Source organism: Agelaius phoeniceus, chromosome 1, assembly GCF_051311805.1.
Source record: "Agelaius phoeniceus isolate bAgePho1 chromosome 1, bAgePho1.hap1, whole genome shotgun sequence".
Lineage (NCBI taxonomy): Eukaryota > Metazoa > Chordata > Aves > Passeriformes > Icteridae > Agelaius > Agelaius phoeniceus.
In genome coordinates this window covers 31,381,379-31,402,089 of record NC_135265.1, presented here as the reverse complement: position 1 = coordinate 31,402,089, position 20,711 = coordinate 31,381,379, and the positions used below count along the sequence as shown (strand labels likewise).

General features: G+C 39.5%; 1 protein-coding gene across 12 annotated transcripts in view; it reads right to left on the bottom strand.

The window, feature by feature from the left end:
* Positions 1-1,835: 1,835 nt before the first annotated feature.
* The window catches only part of HDAC9 (histone deacetylase 9), a 456,042-nt gene continuing 437,166 nt past the window's right edge, over positions 1,836-20,711 (bottom strand). For all 12 annotated transcript variants that reach the window (XM_077175696.1, XM_077175735.1, XM_077175727.1 and 9 more), the window contains 2 exons: positions 17,407-17,560; positions 1,836-8,331 (listed from right to left, as the gene is read on the bottom strand). In XM_077175696.1, the coding sequence (XP_077031811.1) occupies positions 8,292-8,331; positions 17,407-17,560 (194 nt within the window). In that variant the 3' untranslated portion in view covers positions 1,836-8,291. The remainder of the gene's footprint in view (positions 8,332-17,406; positions 17,561-20,711) is intronic.

The following is a 20,711-nucleotide window of genomic DNA, read 5'->3' as shown; positions in this document are numbered from 1 at the left end:
GGTATTTTTCAGTGATGTGTGGATAGAGAAGTTCAGCCAGAAGCAGCATACAAGCTAAGAATATAAATTTTGCACAAAATCATGGATCCATGCCCTTATTCATCTTCTACTAAAGTACAGAATTACATTTTGGGCTTTTGTTGAACCTGTTCCCTTTTACAGGCCACCCCAGAAAAGGAATTGTGAACAAGAATTGTGAAACCCTACTTTACAAGTCTCCAGGAGGCCTGTATGAATAAAGTACTGTACCTGCACACCGTGACAGCAAAAGTAAAAACTAAACTTTTCACTTTAAAAAGAAATAAATAAACAAAAAGCATTTCTAGCACACTGAAACCAAATTCCATAATTTTAATATCCTTCTCCTTTTATTTGTCAAGGAAAACAGAAGGAAATAAAGGAGAAGAACAGTGGCTCAGTACATATTCACTCAGATTTACCTCGCTATTTACCCTTTCTGACAAAGAGCCATCCAACTCTTGCTACTTCTTTTAAAGCTGCCAATATAAAGAAAGATTTTTCCTGAGGAGGAGGATCTCCAGGGGAAGCAGTGAAAAAACATGAGAGGAGGAATCTGAAAGAATTCACTCCCACCCATCTACAGGAGATTCCTAGAAGCATTTTCAGTCTGAAGGTTTCAAAAAAACCCACTTCTCAAAGGCAAGGTCAACTCTGGCAGGTTGATTTTAAAGCAGCAATGGTGTCTAGCTGGAATCTCTCACAAGGTTGGAATGTTAGAAGTAGACCCAGGAGAGAGGTTTTAATGTACAAAATGCAGGTGAGGCAGCCAGAAAGACATGATGAATGCAATTTATCCCAGGGCTCTGCAATTTATCACAATGGAATCACAGGAAACAAGCAAAACAGAGAAGTGGATAGATAGACTGGATAGATTGAGATTCTCTACGCATGGAACTTCTTTGAAATATGCAAAGGAGATTACGTGTTACATGTTCAGATTTTCAAACAGTATTTTATTGATGGAATAGAGCTGTGTGTTTGTAGGTTTGGGGTCCTTTTTCCCAGAAAAGGAAAAGATGTGTTATTCTGAAGAATGAAAAAAAGCTAAAATTATAGGATGCTGTTTTTCTTCACTTGGTTTTAATCCCCTTCTGGAACAGCACTGGATACGTGCCAGGAGGTAGGGGTTTCCATGTGCAAACAAAGAGCCTGTACTTCCCAGCTACCCTCCTCTCTGCTCAGTTTTCACGTTCAGGTGCATGAAGCTCCACACACAGAAGCAATTTCAATCTGTGAGCTCCTTTTGACAATGTGCAAGTGATCAAAACGTGCTCACAGCAAACACACTCCTTCCTCACTCCCCTGCTTTTGTGGGTGCCTTTCCCAAAACAGGTCTGTTCTGTCAAGGTAACAGCTCTGAGTTTTACAGCAGCAGCAGCAGGGCTGGAGCAATACCGCGACCCAGAGCATTGCTGCGCAGTGCTGGGTATTCCCCACCGCCCACAAAGCAGGGGCCTTGCAGCTTTCCAAACAGTGCATGTACTATTTAAATTGCTTCACTCGCAGGAGAATTATGTGTTCTGCAACGCCTCAGGACAATGAGCCAAAGGAACTATAGAATATGAGCTTGGTGTTAGAGCTGGAGCTCTGCAATGCTCTGCTTTGTGTGTGTTTTAGCCTGCTATGTAACATTACTTTTACATTAACATTTGTGGTTCCTTTTTTATGCACTCCAGCTTCACCATGCTTCCCCCTTTATATTTTAACAGTCAGAATCCTATGATCCAACCAGGGTGGCATGTTCAAAGCTCCACTTCTTTTTCACACTGATTAAAAAATAAAACAGGCAAAAAAAACTCCTCAGAGTATTGAACTAGCTTACTTCAAATAGCTTTTATTAACACTAGGACAAGACTATAGCCAAAGAATTATACAAAACACAAAACAAAAGGGATTTTAACAACTTGATTGAAGACTATTTCACGCCAATCCAATGCTCATATATCTATAATCAACAAAGTTCTGGAGCACAATATTACTTAACATTACTCATTGGATACTTGCAGATACAAAAATGTATCAGGAATAATAACAATGGTTCCTTTTACTCTTATGGAAATATTACTATTGACCTTTAAAAATGTTGCCCTTTGGGTCAGTCCCACTGATGCTTTTATCCTTTAGAATCTGCTCTGCCTGGAAAGACAAATTACAGATAAACTTTCAGAACTCTGAGCAAAAGGACTGGTTTTTATCATGGAAACAGATAGCAACATCAATTTCCTACGAAAAAAATAGACATTTCAGCTGTGTATCCCTAGGCCAAAAAGTCAGTCTTGTAAAAACCCATGGCAGTAAGCTTGCTTTGAAAGCCTCAGTTATGACTTCACCAGGTATTGCTTTATGCTTTCCTACTGGATCCTAACTTGGAATATTAAGCCAATCATGAAATTTAAAATATCAGTAAACTAAGCAGCAAGAGACATGAGTATGAACCTGTTCCCCTAACACATGACGTATACACGCTCAGGAAGCCGGCAGAATAGATCCAGCAGAGTCAATTTTCTTTCAGACAGACTTTTCTAGGAGCAGAACTGGCACTTCATATCAGAAAAAATTATGTGAGGCAAGCTCAGATCTTTTACCTGGGCTTTTTATACAGTTTTGTGTGGCTGAGTGCAGAGTTTGGGTTCCTCCTTTAGCTGCCTCCCAATTACCCAAAGCCTGTTAGTGGGATTTAAGTGGTCTTTGAATCAGGACATCCCACGGCTCTGCTACTGCAAATGTGCCTCTGGCCATGCAGGCATTGGAGAAAAAGGGGGAATGTGTGGAGATCTTGGCACAGAATCATTCTGACCACACAGCCCCAGTGCCACTGCTTGCATGCATCACTTGTCTTTAGACCATCCCCACAGAAGCATGTCTTTGTCACAAATCACAGCCCTTATAAATGACAGTCCAGCTCACAAAGTGCTAATTGACATCCAAAGAGCAGTATCTTTGATGGTGCAGAACAATTTATATTTTGCTGTAATCTATGCTAACATTCTTAACCACAGAGCATGGCACTGGAGCAGGATGAAGGACTGTGCAGAAGAGGCATAACTGAGAGTTGCTAGAACATCCATCCTTTTTGGTCTTCACTTTCTGTAGTGTGTGATTTACTAGTGATTAGAACTGAGCTAGTAACAAGATCTCATGGGACAAAACCCTTTTGGATCAAGTGAAAAAATGACATTGTTAAAATCAAAATGGGCTTCTTTTGAGGTTAGAGAGGAATGTAAGTTTCACAATTTCTTTTTTTAACAGTCAGCAGACAGCCAGCTAAATAGTACTCTTAAAATACTGCTGCAGTTTGGATCTGTTACAAAAATGAAGCATTTAATTGCTGCGAGAAGTGGCAAAGATAAGCTATTCTCATTCCCACACCAAGGGCAGGGAATCTGTCAGAAACCAGACTCTTTTCAGACAGTTTTCTGTGTCTTACAAGGGTGAATTCAATTACAGGTACAAAAACAAAGCAAGTGACATGACAAAGAAAGATCTTAAATGATAATTTAGAACCCAAACTCTATCAAATCCAGGACAAAAAGCAAGTAGCAGAAACTTGATTTAAGAGAGATCCTTTCCTGTGGCAGGTTCCACACACCACTTCCCCCCTCCCCAGGTACATATTCTGTTTTACTTCCACATGGAGTCTGTAAAAAAAAAAAAAAAGTATAATGGTTCACAAAGCTCTATTGTGACCTTTAAAAATAAAACAACCATGCACTGCTATGCTTCTGGAAAGGCCACTACTGAGGAAAAAAAAATTCCCCTATCAGTCATGTTATGAAGTGTCTGCTGGGGGCTGAGAATTTCTTGGGCAAATGCACAGTAGACACAGCACACATAGTGACTGCTGCTGCTGCTGCTGCTCAGGAGAGAAAATAGCCAAGCCAGGTTCACATCTGCATGAGTTTGGGCATGCTGTTGGGACAGAGGGACATTTCCCAAAGAATAGGTGCTTGCTGAGCACCTCCTTGCCCCTGCAAGCTAACAGGAGTTAGTTGTTTTACAGCCATCAGTGCCTTTGGAAAAGTTCCCTCTAATTCTTTGTCCCAGACACATTGCCCTGAAAGTGTCCTGCTGTCTGTCTACAAAAATTAGTCAGTCTCTACATTCTTGTTCTCTACAGGACCTCTGGTGTTGGCTGCAGCAAAACCTTTCTAATATTTCATCTCTGATTATGACTCTCAGCTTTTCAGAGAGGCTGCACTTAGATAAGACACCAACTAAAATAGAGAGAAGCTTGTTTTGCCACTTGTATTCAGCCTGCAGCATGTGGTTGACTTTTTTGCAAAGTAAAGGCATAGCCATCTTTATTTGCATAAAATTTTCCATTTCTTTTATAATATTTATTTAAGATAGATTAATGATTTTACTTTTCTCAGATTCACTTACTTGGAATTAGTTGCTTCATTTGCACTGAAAGAAAAATTAGGGAGGTTAAAGAAAGGGAATAATTCTGTCATCTTTACACTGGCAAAATTCCCAAAAACTTTGATTACCCACTAGAAATGTTGCCTGAAAAGAGATCATATAATCAAGCTGAAAATTATATTAAAACCAAATGAACATATACAGAATTCCTCCACAGAGTCCAAAAATGAAGTGCAAAACACTCACGAAGATTTCAGCAGTTCTGAGATTTGCTGTTCATTGCTGTTACTCCAGCCCAGGTAAGAGCCTTAAGCTGGATAAAAAAAATTATTTTCTTGGTCTCCTGAGTCATGTCTCTTTTTAGGTTTCAGTTTGTACTATGAACTGAAGGACCTAAGAATACAAGAAAAGTACAAGAAAAGCATAGTAATACAAGAAAAGCTCAACTGAGATTAACACTTTGTTCCTAATGCTAGAGAAGAAAACGAACTTAGGAGCAAGCATGTTACTGGGAGCTGCTGCTGAGGCATCTCTCTTTCTGGTGGTTGGTGACTGGAGCAGGGGCAGAGCACAAATTACTTCAGAATTCCCCCATGAGGCAGAGATTTGCTGCCAATGGCAATGGCAGCCTGTGGTGGAGGTACAGTGGGATGTCCTTCTGCCTGCCTGCAGCCCTTGTACCACCAGGACCAGGCAGAGGGTCACCCTGGCTCTGAGTGCTCCCTGCTGCCTCCTCAGCTTCACCTTTCCCATGGAATCACACACAGAAACCACCCTCATCCCATCTTGTTTATGCATTTCAGCTCAGTTTTAGATGTAATCTAAGCTCAGACATAGATATTTTGGCAGTCAACTTGAAATATCTGGGACTGAATTTTCAAAGGTGTCAATCTCTTTAGCCTAGTGGGAAAGGTCTGTGGGAGACATGAGACTTTGATGTCTCCTCAAAAATCAGAATTTTTACATTTGAAATACACAATTCATGCATCTTTCTGAAATTCTTGCAATCTGTTTTTGAATCCAGTTAAAACTGGGCAGTTTTTAAGAGTGTCTATGTGAATATTTCCCTAGAACTATGACTAAAATTGCTGGAAGATATTTTAACTCCAGTCCATGGGGAGCTATTGACAGTAATAAAAAATACTGTGAGAAGAAAACAGCAGCAAGTGAAACTGCCCTCTCAGAAAGCCCAGGTCTGCTTTGAAGGAAGTGTTGATATTCACCATAAGCCTCAATCATTTCCCAGAGGGCTGTAAGATGCCTAGAAACGACATAATCAAAAAGCAATGGTGTTCTTGACTTAAAGGGGAAAAGAAAAGCAGGGGCTGATCCATCTCCCATCGAAATCAAAGAGGACTTTGCTGTTGACTTCAGTCAGAACAGAGTTCTGGACACAATCTGTGGGCAGTTTATTAGCACACTTGTTTATCCAAACGATCCTAACTTCAACCAGCAGCATGTCTAGATATCTGCCTGGGACTACATCTGTACAAATGTATAAGTGTGAGTTTATCATGTGGTTTAATTCAAATTATTCTGGCATTTTAAAAGCATTTTCAGCTAAAAAGACAGCTTTAACTGATTTGCACCCCCAGAAGACATACTTTGATTGGAAAAGCTTGTAACTCATATTTCAGGTTGCAATTCATATGCAAGTTCATGCAAGCTAAGGACACAAACAGATTTTAGGGTTCATTTTAAAATGTTACTATGCACTCAATTAAAATTTTTCAGCCATGATTTCAAAATGTGAAAAGCTCTACAAATTACCCAACTCATCAGCTATAGCCCTTGGTTTCCTTGAAGGGAAATTTCTTTGATGACCATAACAAAATTGCAGTAAATGGCAAGTAAGATTGCCATCAGAAGTCTGCTGAAAATGCAGGAGGAACTCCTGATTGCTTTAGTCATGTGAACAACCCCTTCAGAACAGCCCAGAGTCAGGCAAGGTGGCTTACACCAGGAGTTAATTTAGCCTGATGGGACTCTTTGCATTACTAAAACGAGCATGGTTTTGGCTTGTAAATGGGGGGTAGAATTTTATTTCACTTTCTGAGGGTCAGAATTTTATTTCCCTTTTTAAGGGGTATACATTCATTCCAGAGTAAACCTTTCAGAATAAAAGTTTACTTCACATTATAGGAAATGACATCCCTTTTCTTAGATTTCCCTTTTCAAAGCATGCCTCAGATTTCTAACTTGTAGTGGAGAGCTTTGGTATAAGTAATAAAAGTCTTTAAAATTAAAATGCTAATCGTAAACAAACCCAAATGCATGAAAGATATAGTCTGACTGCATAACAAAAGAGAATTATATAATTCTATTTGAGTGAAATCTTTCATCTTTGATTTACAGGTTTGAGTCTGCCTATAACTGAAACCATATTGTTCCATATCTTTCATATCATGGCCTTCCCCAAAATCTTGTTTTAATTAAGGTTCCTTTCAGATTTCAGAATAAAAAGCATGACAGTCTTCACTTATGGCTTTAATATATATCCTTTTCTTTTTTTTCTTTTTTGAATTTGGCAAATATATAAAAAATGAACATCACTTGCTTTTAAAAGCTGAGCAAGCTATCAAATACTGCAAGCTGAATACTTCAAGGTATCTCCTGGGGTTCATTAGGTGAGAAGGTTGTAAACAAAATAAAAGTTGCTGTAGCAGAGTTTTGTTCATTTGAAGTACTCTTACATACATGCCCTATCTCTCTCTCTCTCTCTCTCTCTCTCTCTCTCTGACAGTAAGGCAACACGTGTAACAGTTTAAGCGTTCATTTTCAGCTAAAGGCACAACTCTATGTTACGTTCTCAAACATGGAATTAAACAGCTAAAGTCGCATTGCAGGGAGATCTTGCTGCACTTCGGGGATCTAAAATAAAGCCTAAACCCTTTGAAGCTTCTTAAGCAACATCAGTTCTCTTGGTGCAGGACTACATAAAAGAATCAGTTGGTATTCACAACACGACCTGTAAAAAACACTCCCACACAACCTCCACAGAAACACCTGAGCTTCAAATGAGCTGCACGCAGTTACTGAGGGTCGCTGCTTTGGAGTCAGAACGCAGAAACATTTCAGAACAAACCAAAAACACCTTTGAAAAACTACCCATACTTGATCTCTGCTGCACATATGGTGAGCGCTACTGTCAACTACAGAGGGTACAGCACTTTTTCTTAAAGGCAAAAGATCATTTTAGAGAATCGTGAATGTGTTTTTATGATAGAAAAGATTACATGAAATGGGGAGGGATGGCCAGGAACAGGGAAGAGAAAATAAAGCACCACCAAGCACAGTACTTCAGGGGATTTATAGTACAATAAGAAGTGCTTTCCCTTTAGCTAAAATCTCATCATAATTTAAACGCTTTTCACTTATTCAGCTAAGAATTCATTACAGGAGGTTAAAAAATGGCACATAAAATAAGGGTGGGGGTTTTTCTTCATTACACGGAGCAAAGAAAACAAATTCTATTAACAATTTAACACGGTATGAAAAAAATTATCCAGTAAAAAGTGTCAGAAAGTGATTCATGGAGTTCACAGAGTATGTTGCTGGCTGTTGCATTTCTCATATCTATAATCTATCATGTAGAATTTTGCAATACTCTATTTCACAATTTGTGTTGGTGAGTGGGTCAAACAGCATTAAAAAGCATGCTCTGGGCTCTTTCTCCCAAGTCCCTTTTTCTGTAACTCTAGAATTGTGGCGGTTACATTTAAGGAATCTTTCAGGCTCTTTCAAGTCCATCCAAAGAACAAGTGAAGCTGCTACTCTGAGTTTTGTGCCCAGTGTTTATGTTCCATCTGATCTGTGCCACCCAAGAAGCAGACAAGACATGTCTGAGGGTGCTTTGGGGGATACACAATGATGTCACCCACAGGAAATATCAGGGAGGACTTGGCACTTCACAAGGCTGGCTCTTCTTCCATGGGCTCACCAGCAGCTCTGTAAAAATAAACAGGCAATCAGAATTCAGCACAAGAGTACACAATGACATTGTAGATTTCCATGCATAATCAAAGCTGATTTTTCAACTCTCTCAGATGTTTATTTGTGTTATTCAGCTATCCATAAATAGAGTTTCTTTCCTAGGAAGTATAAACAAATGTCAAGTGGAAAAACATTTTAGATCCAAGCAATCACCGAAAATGTTCCTGTTTATATTAAAATATGTCAGAATATTTTATAACATTTTGCCCAGAAATGTACATGCTTTGTGTCAACAGAATCAAATAATTTAATGAAAAAAATAGCTGTGATAGTTATATTTTACAAGCTTTTGGACCTAAAAATACCTGCATTTATTTTTTTCAGGCGCACGCCATTAAAGCAAAATTGTTCACTAGTAGCCAAGTAGTGTTCCCTCTGAGGTTCTTCTCCAGTCCCCTAGTTCTTGCTTTTGTATTTTCATAAACACATTGCCTGCCTGCCTGCAATTTTGGAGACTAAATCCTGAACCTGATCAGCAGATTGCTATCAAAGAAAAAGGATCTAATAATTATATAAAATCAGATTATATCTATCTTTTATATGGAAAGCTCTGGGAAATTATCACCTTAGGCAACATGAGCTCTCTAAGACAACCAATAAGAAAATGATGAGGACACATATGCTGAGCTGATATCAAGTCTTGCAATTCCTCGTATCTGACAAGCTACTGCAACTGAGGAAAATGATGGCAATTATAAAATGGGAAGCTTCTGAGATCATGGAGAGACTTCACTATTGAAGAGCAAATAATTTGGACAGAAAACATTTTTCATCTCAGTCTGTCAGCCTTAAGAACTACTTTAAAATAGTAACGTCAAGCAATTTTGAAATCAAGGGAGAAAAGTAAATGTAAATTAATAAATGAGATGTTTGCCAGTTAATTCTTGTAAGCCAGTGTAATAACTGGCTTCAGTGAAACGTTCATAAAAAATTCAAATTCATGAGATCTCGTGGAAAAAAAATAAGGGGGGCTTGCTTGGGCTTTGATAGTTCATTCAGCAAGGAAGCCAGAGAATTTTAAATTAATCTGGAATTTATTAAAGCCTTTCCCAATGAAAAAATCAGCAGTACGTCTTTCAATTATTTTTATACAGATTATTACTTTCTGATTTGGAATGATCACTGATAGTATGTTGAAAAATATGTCAGGTGAATGACATGTGGAAAAAGATGATCTTTTTCAGACTAATCACTTCCCAAAGGGTATAAACTGTAAAAGATGATTAATCAACGAATCTCAAATCTTCAGTTCTTCACCACATGGTGGAGGATGTTTCCTATGTACAGTAACCACTGGGGCTCACTCATTCCTGAGCAGTGAGGTGCAGCCCCCTTGCACTCCCCCTTTTCCTCCTTTTCCTTTGTTCTGGCTTGCAGCAGAGAGCACACAGTGGCAGCCAGGGTGAGATGGAGCCCTGCCTGCTGCTGAGGTGCTCAGGTGCAATACAAGATCACACACCAGGTGAGGAATTCGTAGGGTGTGTTGCTGCTGTGTTGACCACACACTTCCACTCTCTCCAGCCATTTGTGGGAGATCTGAAAGTCCTCTGGCACAACAGAGAGGACCAATAAGCCCTTGTTAAAGATCCAGAATGTTATGGGTCTGTCTGGAAAGAAGATAATTTGGAAGCATATGACAGCTCAGTTTTTAGGTTCTGCAAACGAGAAACAATATGTGTCAATAGATTTCAGGTGGTGATTGGCAGATCAGGAAGGAGTGAAGCTCTGGAAAAGCTCTGGAAGTGAGAGGAGGGCTTGGACTATTCATAAGGACCTAGGGAAGCAGTGCATGGAACAGTCTGTTCACATGTGTTTGACTTCTGGGACTGACATTCTCATGTACAATTGAGGATCTTACATAGAACTTTTTTCACTGGGAAATTTTTCACTGACAAAGGTGCTCCTGAGGGCCGGGAGTAACCCTCACTGATATTGAGTGTTATATTCTAATATATTCCAGTATATTCCAACAACAGGCCAAAATTCTTCACCAGCCAGAACATAAGTACTAATAATAATTTTTACATATAAGTGCTAGATGCAAGGTCCTTTTTAGGAAAGGGAGATAAGGCTAGACCGCCATGGCAATCCAGCTCTTTTCTTGCAGTCTGGGTACTCTCACAGTCTTCTTCAGTCTCCTTTTGAAGACTTATGTGTATGCTTTAACTTCAGCTCATTAGTGTCAGAAAAGTCACTGGATTTATCCAATGGTCTATCATCAAAAATATTTATTTTTATGAGATAACACTCAGGCCTCAGGCTAGAGTTTTGTGTGAGAGCCAGTACTGTTTTGGGGCCAAAGGACAGAGAGAAAAACACTGTAAATCCCTTAGCACTGAGCAGAGAATCAATAAATACCCATTCTGACAAAATCAAAAGTTGTCAAAAGAAAAATCGAGGGGGCAGAGTCTGACAGGCCAAATTTGTGTTACTTCAGCTTTGTCACTGTGAGTTACATCAGTTCAGTCAGTCCTCCTGCAGCTGACAGGAAGCTGGCATAAAAACATAAAACAGGCAGGACCCCCATCCCACATCGTCTGCTCAGAGCAGTTCCTTGAGATGCAGCTGTGAGCTCAGGTCTGATCTAAACCAATTCCATGCAGTCAGCAAATTCAGAAAGACACCAATTGAAATTGCAATGATTATAGAACCACAACTGTGATTTTTCTCTAAGGCTTCACTGTGGCTCATTTAAACTGCAAGTTCCTAGGGGCTGAGCCCTCCTGCATTCACTTTACTTTGGTGTGCTGTGAAGAGTGCTCATCTCTAGCTCTCAGAATTCTGACTATGGCAGAATGAAATAATCTCTTTGCAATTAATGCTAAATAAAATTATGCTGTTTAAACCTTCAAACAAAATAGATAGATGAGGCAAAAATCCTACCATATGGATAAAATCTGGAAAAACTTGTGACATCTTAAATATTGTTCGATGGCAATTAATAATAAATGTAATTTAAGAGAAAAATATTAAAATAAATTGATATCTACAATTTAAAAAATAGTATTGAAGAAACATAGATAAACTCTGTACATCGCCCAAAAAAAGAAAACATTTCTCTTACTTTCTTTTTTAAATGAGCATTACAGAGAGTCCTCTTAGCTAAATTATCACACACACAAAAATAAAAATTCAAGGTATGTTTCTTAGGTAGAAAATGAACAAAAGATAGATTTTTCTGGCATGGTATGGCTATTTTATGCCATAATCTGTTCCTAATTTAACTCAGCTGTCTCAGGGAAGATCATTGTAATTGAAAAGTGATCCTCTGGTAGCAAAGAGCTGGGGGAAAAGAGATGCATTTCTATATCATGAAGGTGATTTGGGGAGTGTCTAAAGAGGTTATATAAGACATCCTGAGTAAGAATATATCCTAGTAAAAATGGACTTAGTATGGATCAAAGAGAAAGGAACTAAAAGTAAAAAATCATCCTAGTTTAAGAGCAGAATAAGGTAACTACATATATACCCTCAAAAGAGGATGTAATGTCCAAAGAAGGTAAATTAAATAATCCGGCAAATTAAATGTAAACCCTCAATGAAGCAAAGTAAAGGAAAGTCTGAAAAGCAACATATTAAAGGCATAAAAGCTAATAATAAAAAGATCTTTCAAAATACATCAGAGGAAATGATCAAAGCATAAAAGGAGCATCGAGGAAGGTAGACCACAAAAGTAAAATGAACTATTTATATCTGGGTTCACTAGAGATGTGTCAGTGAGATTTTATTACTTGCAGATGAACTATCCTAAACTGAATCAGTGCTAGAACAAAGTGATACACCAAACATTGCCAAATTTCTAAGAGCAGATGATATTTGTCTGCTAAGTTCCAGGGAAATATGACTAGGATGTTGTTAAATAAATAGTTATTGAGTATATTCTACAGCTTAACTCAGCAAGAGGTAGAGAAGGCAAGAAAAGCAATTCCCCTTTTGGAAACCACACGAGGTACAGTAAGCCTGTATGACAAAATTGAAAGCAGCTACAATCAGTGATGGAATTAGCAGGCATTTAGGCAACAGTCATTCGGGTAAGAGTTAGGTCTTAATACTTATAAAGATGGCAATCCTTTCAAATTTATTAAAAGTTTCTGAAGGAAATTAGGGAAGAGGGATCAAGTGATTTTCCTCTGCAAAGTAGGTCTTCCAACAATTTTATCCGAGTGCTTAGAAGAACCTTGGTTGTTGAAAGAAGGTCCTTTCACAGATTGACAATACAACAGAAGCAGGAATCACAGAGTAATACTGGTGAGTTTTCACCATGGAGGAATTCTCCAGAGCATCTCAAAAAGACTAGGCAGACTACAAATAGATTTAGGTGATAATGTTTGCTGATGACACCAAATTGCCAATACTACTCAGCTCTACGTCCCATAGCAGCATTTCAGTATGGAGGAGAAGGCAAACAACACAAACACAGAATATACAAAATGAGGGGGGACAGCTTTAACACTTTTAACGGTGATGGCTATGACTGATAGCTTGGAGTTAATGGTAGGGGAGCAGAAAGCCACAGAAACAAAACATCCCCAGTATTAGCTACTGTGTAAATTCACAATGTGCCCAGGACTTGCAGTCCTGCATGCAGCTTTTACTCCATCTCAGAGAAACTACAAAAAGCACAGAGAGGCGCAAAAATCATCAAAGGTAAGAAATTATTTCCATACCAGCAGGAATACAGAGTCTTGAGAAGCTCAAGCCTTTAAAACCAGATATGGGTCAAAGATTATGAGTAAGAAAAGAGGTGGTTTTCTCTCTCACAGTACAAGACCTAGGGGTTTCCCAATGATTTCATTGGTTAATAAGTAAAAGCAGTGTGATGCCTGATGAGGCTGTGGGGTTCACTACCCAACTGCTTACCCAGAGGTATAAGCTGGCTCAAAAATATTTTGAAAAGTTTATGCCTGTGTATGTATCCTCAAGGCTTTTACACAGGATGGGTCAGATAGAGCAGTTAAGATCTATCAACTCACCAGGGCAAGGCTGGCTCTCAGCCTCCTCTACTCCTGGTTCTCTTCCTTATGAACACCCATCAAAGGATGAGAAGGTGAGCAAGATGAGGGTGTAGGCTGCCCTGGGAAAGCTGTTCTGCAGCTCCTGAACCTGGAGGGGATTGTAAGCCCTGTAGGGTATGGCCAGGCAGGTGCTGTGTACTCAGCACAGCTGAGGTAGATGTCTGAACAGTGAAATGGCAAGCGAAGCTTTATGAATGGACAGACAAATATGGCAAGTGACCCTAAAGGGTAGCTAGCTGTACCCCATGATTCAACCATTTGCTCTATGTAATATAAGGCAATTTGACTGAAACTGCAACTGGTAGCTCTGTAACACTAAGAATAAAAATTATACTTTGCTTTTATTTCCATTTGAGTAAAATCTATGCTCAGCTGAACCAGAGCCATAAAGTCAAATTCTGATAAATGTCATTCTCAAGATTTACTGCTTCCTGTAAAACCAGTAAGTGCAAAAGATCTCTCTCCATACCCTTTTCTTTTTCCATTTTAAGAAGAAACATACAGAAGCTCCAAGGTATCAGGGACAGCAGTGTACTGAATGTTTCACAGCACACTTTCTGAAACAGATGTCTGGCTAAAGCAAAATTCTAATCAGCTAAATCTGTATCTCACATAGGGAATAAACAGTTATCAACACACAAAAGTTCCGGTAGTTAGAAATGTTTTATAGGGCATGCCTGTTCCTCTAATTGCATCTCTATTTAAATCCCTGTTAGCACCATACATGTTTCCTATCCTATCCACAAACTCTTTTTTCTATATCTGTACTCTTCCAACATCTATAATCAAGATTCAATTGGACCTTAGGATGCAGAGTTATGCTTTGGTAAAATAAAACACCAAAAGTGTAGCAGCTTTACACGTTTTTCTTCATTTACCCTGCCAGAGAAAATCAAGTAAAAAAATAATCGGCACTGTCACTTGAAGAAAAGAAAGAAAGAGAGAAGAAAGAAATAAAAATACTTTATATGGGCCTTAGCCAGGAGCATTTTATCCATCAGTGGTAAATGAGTCAGATATGAGTTGGCCAGGAAAAGAACTGCTTTGCCCAAAATCTGAGTTTAAAGTGAGTCATCTCACTCCAACACCAATATATCCTCCAACATAACTGGCCAGAGTTTCCCGCAAAGAGACTCTTGCTGCAGCTCTTCATCTGGAGGCCTGACCATCCAGAGCTGAAGTCAACAGGATCTCTGCCATAGAAGCAGTGAAACAGGCTTGGAGTTGCAGGCCAGAACTATCGGCCTGGCTGACCATGGTGGGAATTAAGAGGAAGCAAACTGACTCCTGGTGTAAGGAAGGAACCTTTCAGGCTGCCCTGTCAACCACAGTGCTTCCTGTTCTGCTCCCACCCTACCTGTCACAAGCAACTTTCCCAAATGAACACTCAATGCAAAAGCTTGCAACAGGTCTTCAGAAGGTGACCCCATCTACACCAGTAGGAGCAAGGGAACACCTTCTAATGGAGCTTGAGACACCACATGACTCCTCACATCCCTGCTGCTCTGTTTGCTGCAGGAAGTGTCTGGAGAAGGTGCATTGCATACATGGTCCTTCATTACAAAAACATTAAAAAACATGACAAAGCAGAGCTGAACTTGTCTCTACATTACTGCTGATTGTGTTGGTATGTACCTATGAAATGGATGGTGTGCTTATGTGAAATGAAGTAAATGATACAGAACCCAAAGCATGCAATGTCACAGGCTCAGTCCCTGGACATTCCATAATGGATTTTCATTCACACTCAAAGAGCAGGCAGGCCCTCTCAGGTTTCCTCACAGTTGAGGACTCTCAAAATCCAACTTTCAGGGGGATCACTTTTGATTCCATATTGTTCCTTACATTCATCAGGAAGAAAACAAAGATAATGATGTTCAGAAGCCTCAGAAAACCTAACTATCAATTTTGGTCCAGTGGGACAGCATTTTTCTTGTCGTGTCACCTCTTTAATGGTGACTTGGCTTCATGTGACTTCTTTGGGGGTTACGAGTGCAGAAGGAGATTTCAGGACGCATGAGCGCGTAGGCTTTTTTTTGCACTGCTGACAAATATCTGCAGCACCACAGAAGATATTCCAAACGAAGTAATTTTTCCACAAAACAATTCATCACAATGGATTCATCCCTACAAGAGTCCAGAACTGATGAAGTGTAATGAATCTGGCAGCCACATGAATTCCACTTGTGCACATTTCAGTACATCCATTTTCTGCCATGTTTTTCAGCGCTGCCCTGAAATTGTTTTCAGCATGGGTGGAAACTGTCACAGGTTATCAGTTGGTAGGTAATAAGTACAGTAATTAAGCGCAGTGTTAGTCAAAGGGTTATTTTGTTCAAATCATGTAGGAGTAGCAGTTGCTCTTGGTAGTTTTGAGTGGAGGCACATAACAAAATTTTTAGTTATTCTCAGCAATGTAAAATACACAAAATTAACCATGCCCTTTTCCAGACAATTTATAGCTTTAATTTGCTTCACTGCATTATTTCCAATACTTTAACTAAAATTATTTATATTTCAGAGTAATGCACACACAAGTGGGAATTTTTCTGTCCCTAGCTAGCAGAAGTGTCTTGTAACTGTCAGAAACTTATATGAAAAACTACATTATTCCTTAGTTGAGCACTGATTACCACAGTCACAAATCTAAAATACATCTTGTGTTCATCATGGATTCTTCTCTAAGCATTTATAAAGTTGTCTGCAATAATCCTAGCACAAGAATAGCCATGGCATATTAAATATAATTACGATTGGAAAGGTAATTATGAAAATACTGTGAACTTTACTAGCTAGCTCCACTCCCTGTGTGTCCCTTTGAGCCATGCCTCAATTCTTTGACAGATGAGTGTTGCCACTGTTGTGAGGGATGTTCATTGCCAAACAAATCCACAGCTTTGAGCATTGCACTATTCCCCTGGGTGCCTATCAGTTCAGTTCTGATTAAAAGACACAACACAGGAGGGAAGAACTGAAGCAGCTAAGAAGCAGTCACAATGTAGGAGCCATGGATCTTTCTGGCTCCACTCCCACCACTGCTGTCCCTACCCACAGCTCCCTCCTTTCTCTACTGTTGTTCCACAGCCTGATGAACTGATGAGTCTCCTTATAAGGCTTTTTTCATCTTTCCTCCCCTCTCCCCTATTTTCTGTGTATGATGGAACCCATGTAGTTCCACTACATTTTGTGTCTTCCTCTACTGGTGAAGACCAGGAGTATTTTTCCTTAGAACAAAAAAAATAGGAAACTCCAAAAACTTCTCCAGTGGCTTTTCTGATTATAGATGACACAATATTTGGTGGCTACTGTGTTTTTTTCACGTGTAATTGGCAAAACACATAATAGCATTTACTGCATAATTTTCTTAATTTGCAAGTTGAAAGCAATTTTCATTAATGTAAAAAGCAGATGACAAGCTGGAAAAATCAGCACTCTCGTTCTTTGCTGGTGTACCTTCATCTTAGTACATAGAAAATGTTGGCCCTAATCCTGGTCAGGATAGCTTTAAGTTTTATACTGGCAATGTTCACATTTCTTCCAGGAAAGTAACTTCTAATGCCTGTCTAATATCACTCATTAGTGATTTAAGTCTATTGTTACTAAATTTATCTGGCTGTTTGTTGAACGCCTTCCTAGAAAATTAAAAGAGATTTTAAAAGCTTCTAATGAGAAGAATATGGTTGATTACACTTGACCATGTCTATTTACTTCATATGGATATTGCAGTTTTTATGAAGTAGCAAGAAGTAGACATGGGAAGAAAACAAGGTTCTTGTTATAATCATAGTATAATAATAATAATGAACTTTAGTACAGAAATAGAGATACTAACCCCAAAAAACTGCTAATATCTCTGCTTCCAGTGGCTAAGTGAGAGAACTGAAATCCAGGGATGAAAAACTCCAGGTATCTCAATTAGCAAATAATTTTGAAACAACCCTTAGTCCTGCTTTCTTCTTCCTTTTACTTGGCTGGAGTGAAAGCCTTGTTGTCTGTAATAATTTTGTACACTTACCTGCTGCCTTCCTGAGGAATACACTGCTCAACATCCACTGAAAGAGAGGCCATAGCTGATACTGTTTCTGTCTCCTCCCTCTCTTGCTTCTGAGACTCAGCCAGAGCACAATCCACTGGCACAGAGTATGGCTCCACTGACTTCCAGTACTTGCCTAAGGAAAACACACATAATAATTTATGGGAATTTTAGCTAGCACGGTGGTACAAGAACAGTAATCACTTAGTTCAACACTGAGTGATTATAGTTTAAAATCTCTGTGGTGTAAGCAGTACAGTTGAAATTTCAGACTGCAGTGAAGAGGTCTATTTCTGAACCTAAGAATGCCAAGTTGGAAAGTGCTTTCATTCCAAGAGCTGTGTCACACCCTTCCCCAGAAGGTAATAAACTGGAGTAACAGACAGACTAATGAACACAGATTGTCAGAAAGGCTATTGGCCTTATCTACACAAGGTGATGGGAGTTCAGAGCAGGGTTAATAACCAGAAGTTCTGATATGGCACACAGTTGATGCAGAGACAGCAAAATGTAAAAAATGTACATTGTTGTACAAAGTGCTCACACAGCACTGTCTTGAAAAGGAAAGAAGTCAGAAATGCCAGCTCAGACTGAAGTGGTGTTGCCAGAACAATCAGGTTTGTTAGTCCTGGATGTTCTTTCTCCTCCAACCTCAGGGCGTATACTAGAACAATAATTTAGTTAAAACTTTCATATATGAACTGGCTGTTGCTGGAAAGCTGCCAGGTATCATAAGGGATAGAGCTTTCTGGTCTGCTATGTAAAAATACAGCAGTGAACTAAAAGCATGAGTATTTTCAGATTTCTGCCTGCAACAGAAGAAGCTCATCAAGCAATGCAAAGAATAATGGCAGGTGACTCATCCTAAACACATAAAATGATCTGCTATTAAGAAATAGCAGCACGGCTACTAAGAAACTGTTTTATTATTGGAAACCACATGAATAAGTATGAATTTACATACATATTTCTTAACAGTCCAGTAAAACACTGAGCACTCACTAATTGCCAGGTGGATGACACCTGGGGATTAGGAGCTTTGGGAAGTCTGGGAGCTCTGGACCAGAGCTTACTCAGTGTTTAGCAAGAAGCTTTCAGCAGCTGCTGCAGAGGTTGGATCAGGGTACTTATCTGAGAATTAGACAGAGGGTTTCAACAGCTGTGAAAGAGAGGGGATCAAGCAGGGGACCTTTCCAAGGACTAAAAGGAGGATTTTGGCAGCTGGGCAGCAGGCTGAGCTGAGGTGCTTATCCAGAGGGTAGCTGGAGGCTTTGACAGCTGGGAGGCCAGGCCAGCAGTGGTGCTGCCTGTGCTGCAGAAAGGCTGCTGAAAACTTCCTCTTTGGTAACACAGCTCTCAACACAGTTTCAGGCTTTTGGAAGGATGAACTTTTCCCTCCAGTGAGAAAGCAGCTGTCAATAAAGTCTGAAAATGTCTTTATTCAAAAACATCATTGCAAGATGAAAGCCCAAGTCAATCTTCAAGAACAACAAGCGAGCATGGCCAGAGTGTTTCTTTGAACTCTAATAGTGTGCACGTTTGAGTAGTTAGCAGAATCTTTAAATAACAGGGACCTTCTGGGGATAAAATATAAAGTGTATTAAGTATCCTACAAAGTTGAGATTAAGTGTTAGGAGGTTGGCTTTGCTCCAAAAACATGAAAGACAGAGCTAAAAAGTTATGTACATAACAGTAGGCTCAATGATTGGAGCCTGGCAAATTTTATAAAAACAAGACAAAAATATTCTCTATTATTACTGCGCTCAGAGACCATATTCTCTATTCATTAAAAAATACACTAAAAACAAACAAAAAAGTTATATGAGCATTCCACAGTGTTCTCACAGATCCTATGTACAAAAGTCAGTCTTTGCAATATACACCCAATTCAAACCCTATAATTTATGAGCTAAATGTTCACAGAGTGGGTGGGGCTTTTGTTGCAGAAACAGATGTGCAAGAAAATCAAATCTGTTGGCATGGGAATAATACCCCCTCTTGCCTATAAAAGAAATGAACCCATGTTCACTGCTGGAGTTTTCAAGGGCTTTTATTCATAAAATAAAATATTAGTACCCAGCTACCACTGTGTTGCTCTCCTGCAGCAACAATAAAACAGCATCCGTGAGGATTGCTACATCACATTCGTTCATTCACACACACAGGCTTCCACACCAGCTGCCCCCTGAATCCTGACTTTCTTGTAACATTAAAACTCAGGGCCAATTCAAGCATATTAGTGGGCTCTCTGCACCCATTTAACTGCCCTTGACTCCCAAGCGATTGGTGGTGTTCTTTGTTTCCCCACACTGAGAGCTGTGTTATGAGAGGGCCTTCAGCAAGAGAGGGAGCAGAGTCAGGCCAGGAGGCAGGTGGCAGCCCATATACTGCAGTGGAGGGTCCTGGAGAAAGGAACTGCCCAGCAGGGTGTTTGTGGGGGGAAATGTTTAAGCAGTCACAATTAGAAACAGCATCCAGGTAGCAGCAGGTACCTCATGAAAAGAGGGCTCTGTGATGCTCTGTGGAAAACAATGATAGGTTTTTCCTTAAAATCGGAAAAATATACTTTACAAACACCTTGGGTAAGCAGAAGAGCTTTGCAAGCTTCTTTTTATCCAGGACAACATTTATTTGCTGCACACAAAACATACAGGCCTTGAATGAGTGTTCAGCCAAAAGATTTGCAGGCAAAGAGTTATGGAATGGGGAGCCAATCACAGCACACAGCTGCCAAGGAGCTTTGTTAGCAGGTATGCTGTGGATTGTCAATTAAAAAAGTTAAAAAGAATTGGCCTCAAATCACTCCAATCTCTGAAAATGCCATTTCTACTGTGCTCTACTGGAATGTGAAATTCTACAGCGCCGTTACAGTCATTGAGAAGAACTTGGTGGAGCTCAAGGGAAAGAATGAAGCATACTGTTGGTTTCATTCATACAAAACTTGAGCAATCATGGATTGCTAGGAGAAAACAATCAAGCCAAACCAGTCTTCTAGGTATGCTTTGGCTTTCAGCATGAAAATGTGCTTAAGCCTCCCTCAAAGATTTGTTTGAGCACTGACTCAATAAATTGGAAATAATAAGAGGGAATGTTTCTGACACTCCTATAGGCATTTGTAATTGCCTTTCAAAGATTTGAATATGCTGTACTGTGGCTTGCTTGAAAACAATGTTTGGGGTTGGAATTCTGCTAAAACAGGATTGTTTAGAAATAGCCTGTTACATGTGTGTGGAAATGACTAATTCCAAACTTGTTACATTTTCAGAGGAGTTTAGTCAATACAAAAC